At 37.6% G+C, this 18448-nt stretch overlaps 1 protein-coding gene across 1 annotated transcript in view; it reads right to left on the bottom strand.

Moving 5' to 3' along the window:
* Positions 1-18448, bottom strand: part of cdc5l (CDC5 cell division cycle 5-like (S. pombe)) — a 58039-nt gene that overhangs the window by 27087 nt on the left and 12504 nt on the right. The window contains exons 3-10 of the mRNA XM_073057201.1: positions 17099-17260; positions 15309-15436; positions 11582-11681; positions 8772-8990; positions 6992-7136; positions 6554-6742; positions 1181-1329; positions 409-568 (exon numbers count right to left, since the gene is read on the bottom strand). Coding sequence (XP_072913302.1) covers positions 409-568; positions 1181-1329; positions 6554-6742; positions 6992-7136; positions 8772-8990; positions 11582-11681; positions 15309-15436; positions 17099-17260 — 1252 coding nt within the window. The remainder of the gene's footprint in view (positions 1-408; positions 569-1180; positions 1330-6553; positions 6743-6991; positions 7137-8771; positions 8991-11581; positions 11682-15308; positions 15437-17098; positions 17261-18448) is intronic.

The following is an 18448-nucleotide window of genomic DNA, read 5'->3' as shown; positions in this document are numbered from 1 at the left end:
CATTTATGGTCTTCAGATCCAATTTCTTATCAGGAACTTATACCATAAGTGTTAACTTGTGTAGAATAGGTTTTGGGTCAGGTTTTGTGGCAAAATACAGCTACTTATTTTCAAAGCTCATTCATGTGTAATCCTATTAATTGAAATCAGGTAAATATTAGCATGTGTAGAATCATGTGAATGTTAGCTTGTGATATCTATTCTCTCATGTAATCATTGCAAAGCCTTCAGAACAAAAACTGTAGCTAATCAAACTAACTCCAGCTGGCACATGGCTCACAGCGGAACTTCAGTCTCTAGGCAAGTACTTAAACTTAAATAAGTCAGTGTGCTTGCTTTAATGTACCAGTATAAAACTATTCATTTTTCTTAATAAAACTGAACTCCAGAAATAACCCTAGTTCTTACCAGTTGCTTGGTGAATGAAGGGTCGTAATCCACCACTTCGTCTCCAGGATTGATATTCAATTTATCTCGTAAAGGAGTCCTTCCAGGAGTCACTGTCACACCAGGCTTAGGTGTCAATCCACTACGCGGAGTCAAACCATCACTCCCATGTGTTGGGGTTCTAAACATTTTAAAATAAGATATTTTACAAGAAAACTGTCATTCATGCTGGAAGCAGATGAATTAATGCTGCAAAGATGAGATTAAATAAAATACAGAGATGAGTTATTTTATCTACAGTCTTGTTGACAGGATCACTCCTCTTCACCTTTTCATTTTCTCCCCATTTTACTTATTGTTTCTCTGTCTCCTCCATCCTGAAGTGGAGATTAATGACGTCCAATTTACTTCCCTTGAATGCAAATAATCTCACCCAGATCAAATTGACTTTATAATCTGGACTTCGTTTATATCTGGTTATCATTTGCAATCAGTGTTTAAGATTTGAATATCAAAAGTGACAGATGAGAAAAACAGAATTTTCTCTTTATAAATGCCTTATAATCTGTGAAGTGTTTTATCTAGATGTCAACAATTAATATGCAAAATGAAAATAAACAAAGTACATAACTTGAAGCATTGCAAAATGAACATTAAGCAAACATGTCAGTAAATATAATTTTATCAATTGTAAAATCAAGAGTTATAGTTTCACTGAAACAATTATACATTTTAATTCAAAACTGGGCAAAAAATTAAGTCACTACATTAAGAAAAACATGTTAAAGCTTACCTGAAAGGTGTTGTGAGGACTGTATTTGGTGTCTGAACTACCTGTCGCTGTGGGGTTACTCCAGAAAAATCACTTTCATGGAGTGGGGTATTCAGTCCACCTTTTAAAGGTGTATCAACATTTGTCAGTGCCATTAAGTTTTGAGCTTCCTGCATTAAATACAAAAATCCAGTTTAGTACCCAATTTCATTTACATATTTACCTTTTGTTTTTACTTTTCACCCGAGTTCATGCATAGCCTAAAAGCAGGAATTCATCTCCAACACTCCACAAAACCTACTCTAAAGAACATGAGCCGCTGCAGAACCAAAGCGCTGCATTGAAGTGACCAGGCATCTTCTTATACTGTTCCAACAAAGGGAGAAAATAAAGGCAAATCAAAAATTGTAGCCCTCCAAAAAAAACTATAACCCACTAAAATGCAGTTTTTTTAAAAAAATTGGCTCATTTGAGTTTAAGAGACAGGAACTAAAAATATGCTCTCATTCTCACTCTTCCCAATGAAGAACTCTAGTGTGGATAATAGAAAACTAACTTGTATGTCATTCGGCTCAGTCATATGTGTAAATAAAAGATGTATAATCAAGATGGTAAGGGCATTAGTGTTGTAGAGGATAGAAGACAAATAAATTATTGTACTGATAATTGGTTTATTACTGTCACACGTACTGAAATACAGTTAAAATGTTTCTCTCGTGCCATCCATACAGATCATTTCACAACATCAGTACACCAAGGTACAATGTAAAATCAATAACAGAAGCTGTGTCTAGTGTTACCATCTTAGAGAAGGCGCAGTGCAGGTAGACAATAAGGTGCAAGGGCCATACTGAGGAACGTTGTGAGTTTACCTTTATAAGAGGTGTTCAATAACAGCAGAATAGAAGCTGTCCTTGAGCCAAGTAGTTGGCGCTCTCTTCTCACCGTTACCATCAGGAAGGCACAAGAATCTCAGGACCCACACTGCCAGGTTCAGGAACAGTTATTACCCCTCAACCATCAGGCTCTTGAACCAGTACAGATAACTTCACTTGCCTCATCACTGAACTGCTTCCACAACCTATGGATTCACTTTCAAAGACTCTTCATCTCGCATTCTCAAGATTTATTGTTTATTTACTTTTTCTTGTGTTTGCAGCTTGTTGTCTTTTGCACATTGGTTGTTTGTCCACCCTGTTGGGTGCAGTCTTTTATTGATTCTACTGTGGTTCTTGGATTTACTGAGTATGCTCACAAGAAAATGAATCTCAGGGTTGTATATTGTGACATATGTACTTTGATAATAAATTTACTTCCAACTTTGCTTATTTTCAGGCTTTTGTACATATTGCCTGCCTGAAGGGAGGAGGAGAGAGAATGTCTAGGGTAGGAGGGGAGTCTTCGATTATGCTGACTGTTTTTTTTCCCCAAGGCAGTGAGAAGTTTAGACAGAGGGGAGGGTGGTTTTTGAAATGGACTGATCTGGGTCTACAACTCTGTAATTTCTTGCCGTCTTTGGTAGAGCAGTTATTATATCAAGCCATGATGTACCTGGATAGAATGATTTCTGTGGTGCATCTTTAGCCTCCTAAATGAAAGAATGGTGCACTTTCTTAACAATAGCATCAATGTGGTTGTACCAGAACAAGCTAGCAATACTTAATACCCAAGAACTTGAAGCTCTTATCCATCTCCATTTTAGCACTCAGTTTCCAGAAGACAATGACCAACTCTTTTGTTTTGCTGACAATGAGGGAAAGGTTGTTGCCATGACACCATGCTCTCTACCTTCTCCATCTAATCCATCTCATTGTTATTTAAGATCTGGCCTGCTCATCTTCAAACTTTTCGATGGTGTTAGAGCACAATAAGGCCAGACATTTGTGAATGTAGGGAGAGTAAAGCACGGGGCTGGGACACAGCCTCGTGGGGAACCAGTGTTGACAATGATCATGGCAGAGGTGTTGCTGCCTATCTTTACTGATTGCGGTCAGTTAATCAGGAAACCAAGGATCCAACTGGAAAGGGAGTTGCTGAGTTCCAGAGCTGCATTTGTTTGGAAATGAAGACAGAGCTACAGTCAGTAAATAGGACTCTGATGCAGGTGCCTTTGCTATGTACATGCTCCAGAGGTAAGTGTATGGCCAGGAAGATGGCAATGGCCATGAACCTATTTCAGGGGTAATTGTATTACAGACTATCAGTGTTCTGGGAGTTTGGAGCTGACATGTGTCAAGATCAATCTCTCAAAGTATTTCATATGCAATATTAGGTCCCTTAGTCTCAAAAAAAACTAAAAACCCTAACAGGGGTGATCTATAATTATGTATTGTAAAATAAACATATTTTAAACCTGAGTCTTAGCAGTCTAACTTCACAGAAAGTACAACATAATTTGACAGTTTTGGAAAAGTCAATGTGAGGACTAAAATCTCCACAACTTCATCTAAGATAGGGACCTCATTCAAAACACGAACATACTATTTACTCACCCATATAAAGTCACGTGTATTTCAGTAATTAGTGAAATGCAAGCAAAATATTTGCAAGATACTGCCACATAAGAGCAATGCACTATAGTCATAGAGTCATAAAAATGTAGAAAAAGGCCCTTTGGCCCAACTTGTTCATGCTGACCAAGGTGACTTCCTGAGCTCATCCAGAATAAAAGGGTTAACATATGAGGAGCGTTTGGCCGTTCTAGGTCTGTACTCACTGGAATTTAGAAGAATGCATGGGGATCCCACTGAAACCTACTGAATGTTGAAAGGGCTAGATAGGGTGGATGTGTCCTATGGTGGGGTATCCAGAGCAAGAGGGTACAGCCTCAAAATTGAGGTATGGCCTTTTAGAACAGAGGTAAGGAGGGATTTTTTTTAGCCAGAGAGTAGTGAATCTGTGGAATGCTCTACCACAGACTGTGGTAGAGGCAAAGTTCGTGGGTATATTCAAGGCAGAAGTTGATAGTTCCTGATCAGTCAGGGCATCAAAGGATATGACGGGAAGGCAGGTGTATGGGGTTGAGTGGGATCCAGGATCAGCCATGATGGAATGGCAGAGCAAACTCGATGGGCTGAATGGGGTGATTCTGCTCCTATAGTCTAAATGTTGTTATTGTACCAACCTCTACAATGTCCTCTGGCAGCTTGTTCCATATACGGACCACCTTCCACATGAAATTGCAGCCCCTCACACATTGAACCAATAACCACTTACTTTAGTCTCCACTACTTTGGGAAAATATTGTGGCCACCCACCTTATTGATGCCCCTCATGATTTTTTTGAACCTTTGAGTCAAGCGTCATCCTCCCCAACCCCAAGGAAACAAGTTCTCCAGTCCAGCAACATCTATATGGTCTTTACTGCACCCTCTCTAGCTGTCCTGTAGTATAGCAACCAGTACTACACACAATGCTCTAAGTGTGACTACACCAATGTCTTGTACAGTTACAACATAATGTTATAATTCATGTACTCAATCCCCCTCTTCACCATCCAGTCTAACTTTGTTGTTATTTTCAGGGAACTATGCACTTTCACCCCCAGGTCACTGTTCTCCAACACTCCTCAGGGCCTTACTATTCACTATGTATGCCCTAGTCTGGTTTAACTTCCAAAGATGCACCATCTTTCACCCGAGTTAAAACTCCATTCACCATTACTTGTCCTTTTTCCCCAGTTCATCTAAATCCAGTTGTAACCTTAGACCATCTTCTTTACTGCCCATTATAACTTACTAATCATGCCACCTACTTCCTCATCCACAAGACTTAGCAACGATCCCTGCAGCACACTACTGGTCACAGACCTCCAATCTGAAAGACAATCCTCTTCCACCAAGCCAATTTTGAATCCTGGATTGCACATGATCTAAACTCCTACACCAGTCCACCATGAGGAACAGTGTCTAAGGCTTTGTTACAGTCCATGTAAACAACATCTACGCTCTGCCCTTATCAATTCTCTTGGTCACCTCCCAAAAAACATGACACATGATTTCCCATGCACAAAGCCATGCTGACCGTATCTAATCAAGTCCTTGCCTTTCCAAATGCAGATCAATCCTGTCTCTCAGGATCCCTTCTGCTAACTGTCTCACCCGTGATGTTAGGCTCACCAGCCTGTAATTGCCTGGCTTGTCCTTGCAGTCTTTCTTAAATAAAGGCACAACATTAGCCTTCTCCAGTCTTCTGATACCTCACCAGTGATTAACAAAGATAAAAATAAAATCTTTGCCAAAGCTTGAGTAATTTCTTCCCTCGCTTCTCACTGTGTCCAAGGATACAATGGTCATACCCAGAAAGATATATCCAACTTGATGCATCTCAGATTGTCAACAACACATCCTGCACAATGTAGTTATGTGTTAGGACATCAGTTTTTTTTCTTGAACTCCACAGGTTCCATGGCCTTCTCCACAGTAAATATAGTTGAGAAGTATTCAGTTAAGACCTCATCCATCTCCTTTGGTTCCACACACAGACAATCACACTGACCCCTAAGGAGATCTATTCTCTCCCTAGGTACCCTTTTGCTCTTAATATACTATTGGAACCTTTCAGGATTCTCCTTTACCTTATCTGCCAAGAATATTCCATGTCCTGTTTTTACCCTTCTTATTTCCCACAGCTGAAGTTTCGGTAGCAAACAAGTAAGCTATAATTGTAGCTACAAAAGCTACAATGAAACATCAATAATTCCTTTCCTCTCACAAACGCTGCTTGATCCACTGAGTTCTTCCAACCTGTTGCTCCAATTCTAAAATCTGCAGCCTCTTGCATTTCTGCTGAGCTTTCAGTAGTCTTTTACTGCCTCATTTCAATTTTTATAGAATGTAACAGTTCAGCACAGGAATAAGCCCTTCGGCCCACGGCACTGTGGCAAATCAAATAATTAGTAATCAAATGGCCAACTAAATTAATCCCCTCTGCCTACATATTGCCATATCCTTCCATTTTCCTCACATTCATGTGCTTATCTAAATGCATCTTAAAATTCTCTAATGTATCTGCCTCTACCAATAACCCAGCAGCACATTCCAGGCATTCACCACTCTGTGTGCAATGAAACTTGCCTCCTCACATCTCCTTTGAAATAACTTCCTCTCACCTTAAATGCATGCGTTCTTCAATTAGACATTTCAAATCTGGGAAAAAGATACCTTACCTATGCCTCTCATAACCTTATAAATCTCTATCAGATTTCTACTCAGCCTCTGCCACTCCAGATGAAACAACCCATTATCTTAATTGTTCTTTACCATTCCAATTATAAATAGGAGTTAAAAACTATTTGCTTCTTGTATTGCAGCCATCCCTAACTGCACAGTACTCTCCGGGTATAGCAGGCTACACACAAAGCTAAATGACCTTGGGTTAATTCGGTTTGATTACCTGAAGAATGCGATCCTGTGCTGCAGGAGTACGTGCAGTTCGCAAACTCAAACCAGTATTGGCAATGTTATATTCAGAAAGAAGAGCGTTGGAAGCAGAATTCGGCATTCCCGATTCTTCTACAGTTTGGCAGGCTATTTCACTCGCCTGACCATTTTTGACCACTTCTTCCAGTTCAGCATCAGAGATCTTTTAAAAAAAGAACACAGTTTTTTCTTAAATTGGTGGCTAACAAAGCTTTATTCAGTTTTACACTTCTATTAATTACTATTATTAAATGGGCACATGAAACCTGTTGAATGATATTCATCTAACAAAGAATTTGACAAAGCACAAGTTGAGGTACAAGTATTCTCACATTTCTGGAAGAATGCCGTGTCAGTAGGGAGAGCACAAAAAATACAACTATAATGTCTAGTGTTTGAGGTGGCCATTTACCTGTGGTGCAGGAAGAACTAGTTTACTTCTTTTTTTAGTAAACTCAGAGACACCACTGATCTGTAATATAGCAGAGGGTAAATCAGATTCCTTCTTCTTTTTCAGACGCTGCTTATCTTTCTTCTGCTCTGCTTCTTCTTTCTCTCTGAATAAAATAAACAAATTATATGAAAATGAACATATCTGTAGAGAGCTCTGGAATTTGGAAACTCATAAAATAACTATAGCTTATTTTTCACTTAACTACTTACATGTATTTTTAAATAAGTGTCTTGGTATGATCAAGAAGCTCAAAACCGACATAATTCAACTTAAAAATATTTATTGAAACTACCCTCATGAAACAATTAAACACATAATCTGCAAAAAAAAACAGCATGAGAACTGTTGGAAAATTATATCTACTTTAAAGTTGTCTCTCGTATTTTGGATGACAATTTTGTGAGAAATAAACAGTCCAGTGAAAACTGACGCTATAATTTTGGTGCAGGCTTTCATTGATTCTGTTATGGTTATCACTCTATTATGGATTTATTCAGCATGCCTGCAAGAAATGAATCGCAGGGTTGTATATGGTAACATATATGTACTTTGATAAAAAATTTACTTTGAACTTGTTCTGCATTCATAAACTCTGTTCAACTAAATCTGAAAGTGTCATTGTCACTGATAGACAATTTCTCAATGTAATGGAAGTGTAATGGCTTCTTTGTAATGTTTCACTGCTAAGGCTAATGTAATGGCTTCTCTGTAATGTTCACTGCTAAGGTAACGGTTTCTCTGTAGCAGCAATGTTTGGGTCATGGCTGGAGATAACAGGACTGTAGTACACCTTAGCCAATCGGAGATTGTTGTTTTGTCTTGTATATCTGGAAGGATGTTGTTTTCGCTGTCTTTTGACGAGGAGAGAAGAAGAGGGAGGGCGCGTGTGGTGAGAGCTAGTAGACCACTGGACGGAGTGGACTGGGATCTGAGGGTCCAAAGGCTGGCGATGCTCAGAGGAGACCGATGGTGGAAGAATGACTACTGAGTGAGCTCCATCGTGACTTTGACTTGGGCCCTTTTTTTAAAATTTTCATTACTAACCCTATATTCAAATTAAGATTCATAAAGTTCAAACATTTAATTGCATATCGTGTACTGCTTGATATTTTGCGTTGGGAGTTTGTAACTGGGGGTACATTACACAGCATCCACACAAACGCGATTATCCAGTTTGGCGGGGCCGAAGGCTGTTTCCCTAGACGAACACGAGCTGCGCGAGCCCAAGGGTTACAAAAGTTAAAGACATCTGATTAAACTTTATTTTTTATTCAGAGATATAGCAGATATAGGCCCTTCCAACTGTGCCGCCAGCAAATCACAGGACATTTTACAACGACCAATTAACCTACTAACTGGATCTTCTTTGGACTGTGGGAGGAAACCGGAATACCTGGAGCATAAGGAATGACATCTTCTATTGCTTTGCAGATGACTGAGAGTAGATGGATCAGGTTATAGTTAGCCAGATTAGATTAATGCTGTTTATAGTGTGAAAAACTATATCAGATAGATGCCACCTTTTTAAATGTATTGGAATAGCTTGTCCAGAAGTGCAGCTAGTTCTCAAGCACCAAGGCAAGTGTTTTAAGTCTTGGGGGAAAACCTAAACTGTATGTCTTAACATGTATAAATCTCAACGAAAATCTCCGTGTAATGAAGCAGTAAATGTATAATGCACATAATGTATTAAAAATGTAGTACAGTAATGACAATTTAGTATTTTGCTGCAACTTACGATCTTAGCTCTCCATCCAGATGTTGTTGGCGAAGTCTTTTGAAGTCTGGTTCAAGTGTTTGATAGTTTTCCTCAGCGGTGTCATAAAAGCCTGGAGCAGGTTTCTTTTCGAAGGGGATTTCAGCATTATAATCCACTCCTCTCTTCTTTTTTCGTTTCTTCTGTATCTCTATGCCAGCCGCTCGCAATTCTCTGCGCTTCTGAAGTGCTGCCAGTCGTCTGACATTTAAACAGTACAAAGATTTTTATTTTACTAAGTTTTCACCACTTAGAATTTCATTTGATTATAAACTCTGTTTGATATTCAATAAGATGAATACCAAGAAGTTAGAATATAATTACAGCTTATTAGTGTACCAGTTAGGAAAGGGATTGACAGGATCAATTCCGAAACCTCTCATTATGTAAAGATCAGCAAATATTTATTCTATGATATGTGAATATTATGAATACTCAGAAAGTCAGGCTACTGCTCTGTTAATTTGTTAATTTTTCAGACTGATGGCCTTTCACTAGAACTGTCGTACCTGCTGAATATTTCCAACTTCTAAAGTATTTTGCTTTTTGATTATGGTTTAATGAAACACTGCCATTTCTCTTCCAACAATGGCCCCCATGAAGAACCACTGCTCCTCTCTCTGGTCTAATTCTGATGAAAAAGTTTCTCTCTCTACTCCCCCCCCCCCCCACCCCACAGATACTACCCACCCTGAGTTCCTCCAGCATTTTCACATTTTATGTCAGATTACCAGCATTTACAGTTGTCACTTTTTAAGTTTGTGGAAGTGTATTACTAAACAACAGAATATTGTTAATCTCAACAGGCTGTGGGATAAGTTTCTAATATTTTAAATATTTTAACAAATTGTGCACTATTATGTTAAAAAGGTTTCTGTTTTAAACTGCTTCATAGACCCAAGTTTAATATTGACTTTGAGTTGAATAAGATTCATTTTTTGAGATTTTTCTCCTGTTATAAATGGTCATCGTGTGAACATTAATCAGTCCCACTACTTGAAATATTTAGGTTTAAAATAAGCAATCACATACGTCAGACCAAAATCAGATGCAAATATTAGCAATGACATACCGCATAAATTTTGTTATTCTGTGGTAGCAGTATAGTGCAAAAATATTACTGTTACAATAATAAACAAACAGATCAAAATAGTTTATGGACAGCTCAGGAATCTAGTGGCAGAGGGGAAGAAGCTGTTATTAATATGTTGTGTGCCCATATTCAGCAGTGCCAATTTCTAAAACTGGTTATGTGAAATATGATGAAATGAATAGAAATATTACAGATTTAGTTTGCTTTACTAGAGTTTAAGATGTTTATGCTGGAGAGAAAGATGCATATTTTATTAATGTTAAGGGATCACCTAGTCCTGAATAAGGATCCTCAATGTGACAAGCCTTTAACAACAAAACTATATTCAGATTAAAGTAAATTATTATGATCCATATCTAGAAATACTGTAAACGCTTAGGAGATTTAACACAATCCACCATTTCAAGAGGAGCTTATTAACAATAATGATCCCTACTAAGGCAATCACTTTATAAATTCATACATAATCGCCATAGTGGATTGACACTGGCCATTTTAACATCTACTATTTCTACAATATCTTCTCCAACAGATTAAAACCAAAGTGTAAATTGCTTTCAAAGACACCATTTAATAACCATTCTGTTAATGTTTTTGAACTGTTTAGCTTATTTGTTAGAGGGCACCTAAAAGTCAAACATATTACTGTGGATTCTGAATCATAGTTAAGTAATGTTGGGTTAAGTAATGTTTAGATGATTATTTATTTTTCACTAAATGACATTACTGAATCAGTTGGATTTCCCACCAACTTTCTTGGGTAAAGGAAGTCACCAGTGATGAAATTCCATTGCAGGGACTACAGAGTTTGGCTGAAGAAATTGAACGTGAACACAAGAAACAGGAGAGCAAGTAGACCTTCTCTTGCCTAGTGTCTGATTTACCATTCAATTACATCATGGTTATTCTTTTATCCCTGCACAAACATCACATTCCTTGACTCCCTCACTAACCAAAGATCTAGCAATCTCTGTATTTACTCAGTAACTTAGCCTCTATGGGCCTTTTGTAGAGTGAATCCAAATTCTCATTTCAATGTTTGACTTTAGAGATGGAATATCTACAATAGTCATTTCAAAATCACTAGAAGGATAAAAGAATAAAAATCAGTGTCACTCCATGAATACTTGAGATCCACTTATTCACAATCAACATCAACAATTATTGTACAGAGATTCCCGAGGTTACAAATGGCATGACTTTTGGAAATTTGACTTCACACAAATCCTCCCATACATTTTTAAAGCAGGTAATAAAAAAATCTTTCATGTAATTATCAATTATGCAATAATCAGATATAGTACATATTCCACTAGTTTAATTATATGTGTGGTAGGTAGATTTTCATTGGAATGAAAGTATATCACGTGTATGTGGAGCAAAATATGATTAGCTATGAAAAGTTGACTTTTCTGACTTAATGAAGAAATGAGTTCACAGAAAGTTCTCAGGAAGACAACCCTCTTGTAACCTAGGGTTGCCTGTATAAACTTACTCAATTAGTTTATTGATTTTGAAGTTGTCCATTATTGTTGATAACAAGCTATCCATACTACCTTTTCAGTTTGTACAAAAATGTCCACTAAGTACACATAAACAGGCAAGCACATATGCTTCTTGGTTAATATAAAGAATTTCTGTCTAATGGGAGATACAGATGTTAACAATGTTGCAGTTTTTGCTGTATACAATGACTAACCTGGCTTCTTCAAGCTGCTTTTCTCGTGCTTTTCTTTTGGCTTTCTTGCCTTGAGTATTGGCCAAACGAGCTCTTGCCTCAGAGAGCATTTCAAGTTCATCTAAGAGAAAAAAATATATTTTTATGTAATCCCATGTAACCTAGAATCAATACTTCCTTGGTAAACAAGGTTGAGAAGAAGGGAATAAACAAAGTTGAAAATACTCAACAATTACAAAATCTCTTAATTAGTTGATTCTAAAAGGTTTTTTTTTAATAAACTTCCCACACTCAAACTTCAGCATGCCTATAACTTCTTTGTTTATTTCTGTTACCTGACGTGAATAATCTCATCAGATACGAGTGGCATTTTTGTTGCAGGTTCAATCATCACTTTCATTAAATATTCTGTGGCTTCTTAACCTTTTCTTACTTACTAAAACACAGGAGGACATTTGGTCAATAAAATCTAAGCTAGCTCCTGTATCCCTATATGTTACATTGCTACATACTGCTAACAATTTTTCTTTTATTCTTTGCCACTTGTCCATATTACTGTATCTAATTGAATCTACTAGCATGTCTTTGCTATTCCATTTTTTAAAGCAAAAAATTATTTCATAACTTGAAGACACATTTTTCCAAAGAGTCAAAGACATTATATAAAAAAAGTGGGAAATTTTATTTTTGTACTTAGAGCCATAGTCATACAGCATTAAAACAGGCCATTCAGCCCATCATGTCCACACTGACTAGGGAGCATCTATCTGCAGGAATCCCACCTTCCAGCACTTGTTTCATATCCTTCAATGTCCAGAGAATTTAAGTACTCATCTGGACACCCCATAATTCGGTTCACAACTCTGCTTCCACTACTCTAGCAGACAGTATATTCCAGCTAATTGTCACCCTGAATGAATCCACTGTAGATCTCTTTTCCACTACTCTGAATCTGTGCCCTCTAGTTTTATTCATGTATGGCAAGAGAAAAAGATTTCTGCAGTCGACTCTGCTTATACCTTCTTCATTTTAAATACCTCAAACATGTCCCTTCTCCACTGCAGGGACAATAAACCAACCTCTCTAGTCAATACTCATAACTAAAATGTTCCAACAGAGGTCTAACCAATGTTTTATAAATATGTGGCATAACCTTCCTGCTCTTGCATTCAAAGTCCCAACTAAAGTACAGCATGCCACATCTTTTTGAACCACATTATTGAACTGGGCTGCCAGCTTGCAAGTTGTTTGGATTTGCACACCAACGTCCCTTTATTCCTCAATATTCCCAAGGACCTTACCATACATACATATTCTAAGTCCCAGCCTCATGAACACTCCCTGTAAGAGCTTTGTATCTATTTTCTGTCAGCATGCATTTTGTGTTGCACATTTATTATGTTTATTACGGTAGGTAGTCATGTGGGTGGGGGCATGGTACAAGTAAAGAGCTTAGTGACAAAAGCATGAATATGTAACCAAACTCTTCTTGGGAGTGACCCAGATGATTATTTTTTGCTGATCGCATAATTACATTTAAAATCACTTAACTTCACGTAAGTCAGCTTAAATTTGCTTAATTACACTGATACGGTTTAATACGCTAAGACTGTTTATTTTGTTATATCGCTAGTTTTAGATTCATTTTTTATTGCTTCAAGATTGTTTTGCTAGTTTGCTAATAAAGGATTGAATACAGTCAGCCCTCCTTATCTGCGGGGGATTGGTTCCGGGACCCCCCGCAGATACCAAAAATCGCGGATGGTCAAGTCCCTTATTTAATCTGTCTCAGTACGGTGGTCTTTAGGACCCAGCGGAACCCCGGACTTTATTTAACCTGTCTCAATGCGGTGGACATTAGGATCTGGCGCAGCTCTGAATCCGCAATGTTTCTGTTCACGAAAATATTCACAATCACGATTGAAAATAAGGTGGAAATACTAAAGCCATCAGAAAGAGGTGAAACACCATCGGTCATTGGAAAAGCGTTAGGCTACAGTCGGTCAATGATCGGAACAATTTTAAAGGAGCATGTGAAAGGCCCTGCCCTGATGAAAGCTACAATTATTACTAAGCAACGCAGTGGTTTAATTATTGAAATACATATGTTTCTTAAGTTTTATATGCAGAGAAAGGTAAAATATATACTACATACTAAGAAAAATGTTTTACCAGCTGACGCTAAATAATACCGGATGTACCTGTTCTGACTTCAAATCCGACTTAAGGATGGACTCAGGAACAGAACTCATTCATAACCCGGGGACTGCCTGTACTTTTAAATAATCTCTAGATTACCTAATACAATGTAAATTCTATGTAAATAGTTGTTATACTGTATTGTTTAGAGAATAATGACAAGAAAAAAGTCTGTACATGCTCAAACGAGTGCTGGAGAGAGAACTTCCGGGTTTTCCCAATCCACGGTTGGTTGAATCTGCCTATGCGGAAACTGCGGATAAGGAAGGCCGACTGTATATTCTTTGACTTTGGAGCCCTGTTATTATTGGATTGGAAAGCTCATCATACAGGAACAACCCCCACCCTGCTTACCCTGTAAGCAATATTAGATTGCTCGCTACACTCCCAAATCTATCATTTCCCAAAAATTCCTATTTCAATATTCACAGTTCAAAATAAATTCATTATCAAAGTATGGGTATGTTACCATATACCTCCTTAAGATGCATTTTCTTGCAAGTGTTTACCGAAAAATACAATTGAATTTCATGAAAGACTATACATCAACAGACAATGAATGACAAACAACCAACGTGCAAAAGACACTTATTTATTGCTTCTCAGCCCATTTCATCAACACATCACTATCACATTGTAGCATAAAACCACCCTACACACTGTCAACAACTCCAACAACCCGAGTGTAACCTGCAAAACTTACTGGTTATGCTCCCTATCTCCACATGCAGATTATTCAAGGATACCAGCTTTGAGGTCTGATATTTCCAGACATTTAAGTATGTACTTGAGCACTTGAATGATCAAGGCATAGAAGGCTGTGGACCAAGTGCTGAAAAATGAGATTATTATTGATATGCATTTTATTGTTAGCATGGACATGGCATATATTTCTTGCCGCATGACACTATAACCACGTATTTAAATCCCTGTACTGATGTTTCCTTCTCACAGTATCGAAGTTAGTCTATTCACTAATGATATCCTACATAATTGTGATGACAATCTATCCATTTTAGCTTTTCTCTACATGCTTACTGCTGTTCATGTGGTTGACTATTGATACTTCTTTCTCACCTTTCAGCTGGGCGGCACCCTTATCTGATTTTATTGTTATCCATAGCTACCACCAAATATGACTTCTCTTCTAAAACCAGTTCTGTAGGTCATAATATCTCAAGGAGCTTAAGATATTGCATTAAATATGCTATATAAGTGGAACTTTTTATTGCTGAGGAGGGGAGGACACTTCATGAGCCTCTCTCCTCCCCACAGGCTAGCCTTGAAGCAATACACAAGTTCTGTTGTACTTCTCACAGCATCTCTTCTCCATCCCTTCTTTCACTTGGTTCAAGCAGCACACCACTCAATCCCATAATTTCCTTTTAACTAGGCACTGCAAATGTCGGATTCCTCACAAGAAGGTCACAGAACTGAATTATATGTAACAATATACTGTAATATGCTGCTGCAGTATTTTTTTCAGTACTGAGTGACACATCAATTGCTCAAAAGTATCCTATAAATATCAAGCTGAACTCAGAAATACCTTCATCCATATCAACCGGATCAGGCCTGGCTGGCTTAGTTTCTGGGTTTGGATCAATCTCACCAGGCTTCAGCTTTCGAGGATCATCAGCAGCTTCCTCTTCTTGATCTCTTTGGGCAGCCTTATCTCTGAAATATGTCCCAACACCACTGTCAGCTGCATAATCGATTTTTCTATTATTTTCTTGAAACATTAATTTTCAACAAAAATTGTTGAAAAATCAACAAAAATCAAACTGAGCACCAAAGATGTTTTTTTAAACCATAATTTGGTTACAAATATAAACAATAAAAATAAATTTGCTAAAGAAAATGATTGCTCCAGCCATATAGGATGGTGTCTTACATATTACACTGGCAAAATGATAGTATTCCTCTAGGAAAGGATAATATACAAATGTTTTCATGTCACTCATTATAGTTCAAATTGGCAGCAACAAGCTAATGAACAAAATAATATGTCATTATTGCAAAATATAAAAGTTACAGTGGTAAACAAGAAACATCTACATCCATACAGATACCCTTAAAATATCCATGGAAGACACGATTTGTGAATGAAAGCGCTCTCTGTATAATGGTTGACAGGCCAATGAGCATTGGCAATTTGCTGGAAATCAAGTACAGCAAAATAAATCAACTATATAAAGTTTGTAACACCCTTTAGTCAGATTTGAAAAGCACTTATGGCAGCATTACACTGAAATAAAAATTCCCAACAGAAGGAAAATATGTTAATGAATACTATTAAAATGTTGTTGTAAAGTACGTTATTGAAATATGGAATATATTTCTTTCAAATTAAAACTGCTTTCCAAGATTCTTACTCTGTACAGATTCAATTACTATCCCAGGATTTCAGCAGTTCATTTTTGTCTTCCCTTTCCTTTTGTAGTTACTCAAATAAGCTACAAGTTTTTCTTTCTGCTGAATACAAAAGGAATAACTAAATGGAATGCACTAAAACTGGAACTGAACTGACTTTATTTCTCACATCCTTCACATACACAAGGAATAAAAATCTTTACGCCTCCATCTGAAAGTGTAATTTATAGTAATTTGCAATAATTAATACGTACAGCAGAACAGTCAATATAGCTTAGAAATATCTTAAAAAATCAATATCATGGGAATCAAACACAAGAGATTCTGAAGATGCTGGCAATTTTGAGCAACACACAAAAAATGCTGCAGGAATTCAGCAAGTCAGGCAGCATACATGGAGGGAAATAAACAGTCATTGTTTCAGGGCAAGATTCGTCATTAGGACTGGGCTAGTCCTGATGAAGTGTCTCGGCCTTAAATGTCAACTGTTTATTGCTCTTTATGGATGCTGCCTGGTTTGCCAAGTCTCTACAACATTCTGTGTGCTTCCTTGATTACGAAAAACCTGCCTTTCAATTCCAAACTAAATAAAACAAGAATGTCATAGGCTTTAAATGACTCACAGTTCCAGGGACACAGATTTGATGGTAGGGGTGGGTGCTATCTGTTTGGCAGCCACATGTTCGCAATGGTTCAGAGGATCTAATGGGTGCTTTGTTTCTTCCCACAACCCAGAAACATACAAGCAGGTTAGCTGGTTAATGTTTGTTACCCAAAAAGAATTGAAGAGGAATTCATGGGTGAGCAAAAGAGAATAAGTTGGCTATAGGGGGGAAAAAAGCCAGCAGGAATGGGATTGATGTGATTTGCTAATTTGGGAGCCAGAATGTACTTGACAAGCCAAATACCGTTTTTCGGTGTTATAATAAGTAAAAGCTAAAAAATGGAGAAAACTTTTCAACTTACAGAAGATATTCATAATGTTCCAAGCACTGGGCTGCTGTTCGGCCAATTATTGGAGCAATGGTCCGCCACTGGGTTGGCATGAGCTTTGCCAAGTGAAGCAACTTCTCCTCCTCCTCCCTTGACCATTCTGTCTTCTTGATACTTGGATCCAACCACTCATACCTTGTTTGCAAAAAATACGATTTCATTAGGACAGATATGGAACTCTAATGCTGTGATTTAGAGATATTCTTAAAAAAAACTTGCAACAAATCATTCAAATGTTTTGCTTTACTTATTTGCTTAAAAGTGGAGGAGATCAGTGGCAATGCTGACATTTATTATCCATTCCTTATCACTCATAAACTCAGGAGATAGTGGTAATTGCATCAGTGAATCTGGAGTCAGAGGTGTAAGATTTTTCTTCCCTGAAGGACATTTATGAACCAGTTAATTAAAGTATATAATTGATGTCTACTTTACAACAAGTTAAAATATGATCAAACATATCAGCGATTCTCAACAGGGGCGGTTACATGTCCTAAGCGGGTGTTAGGGGAAACAGAAGTCGTTGGGGGGCGGTAAGTGGCACCCTAACTATGGCACTATAATTATGAGACCTCCCATGATTGGTCAATCGCGCTAACTGGTACAGTATAAATGTAGCTTGCAGAACATCAGCTCTATCGCAATTAAAATCTGAATTCCTGTCAACGTAATTTTTGCTGTTATAATTGCCTTCATCTTTGCTACCATAATTCCATTTGTGTCAACTCACTGCTGTCGTCAACATCGGATAGGCATTCCCAGTTTGTGTTAATTTTTTATTTTAATTTGGCCCCCGTTAATGATGGATGGATACAGTGTGATCTCTATGAGGCTGAAGGTAGTAAAGCCTTGAATTCTAAATCTGCTAAGAAACAGAAACTACAGAAAGTGCATCAGTACAATGTTACATACCTGGAGTATGGTTTTATTTCATTCCCATCTCATCAGTGACAACACGTGTCTTATTTTAATACTGTACTATCTAATGAAGTCATAAAGCCATCAAGATTGCAGGAACACTTCCGTAAGACACCCTGGAAAGGCTCCTTATGGTATTACTCAGTTCCAGAAGATGGAAGGAGCATTTGGAAAGCATTGCATACTTGAATCATTTGCCAAGTAAGCTAAAAATGACCTTGATAGTGGTCTCATTGCTTCTTATATTTCCAAAATGATAGCAAAGTGTGGATAATCTCATAAAATTGGTGAAACATTAATAATGCCTGCTGTATCAGAAGCACTCACCACTGTTCTCAAAATGGATACCAGAATTTTAAAATCAAATCTTCTGATTAATAACTCCATAGCTTGTAGTATTGACAT

The sequence above is a fragment of the Hemitrygon akajei genome, chromosome 9 (assembly GCF_048418815.1).
Source record: "Hemitrygon akajei chromosome 9, sHemAka1.3, whole genome shotgun sequence".
NCBI classification, from domain to species: domain Eukaryota; kingdom Metazoa; phylum Chordata; class Chondrichthyes; order Myliobatiformes; family Dasyatidae; genus Hemitrygon; species Hemitrygon akajei.
This window is presented reverse-complemented; position numbering and strand designations above follow the sequence as displayed.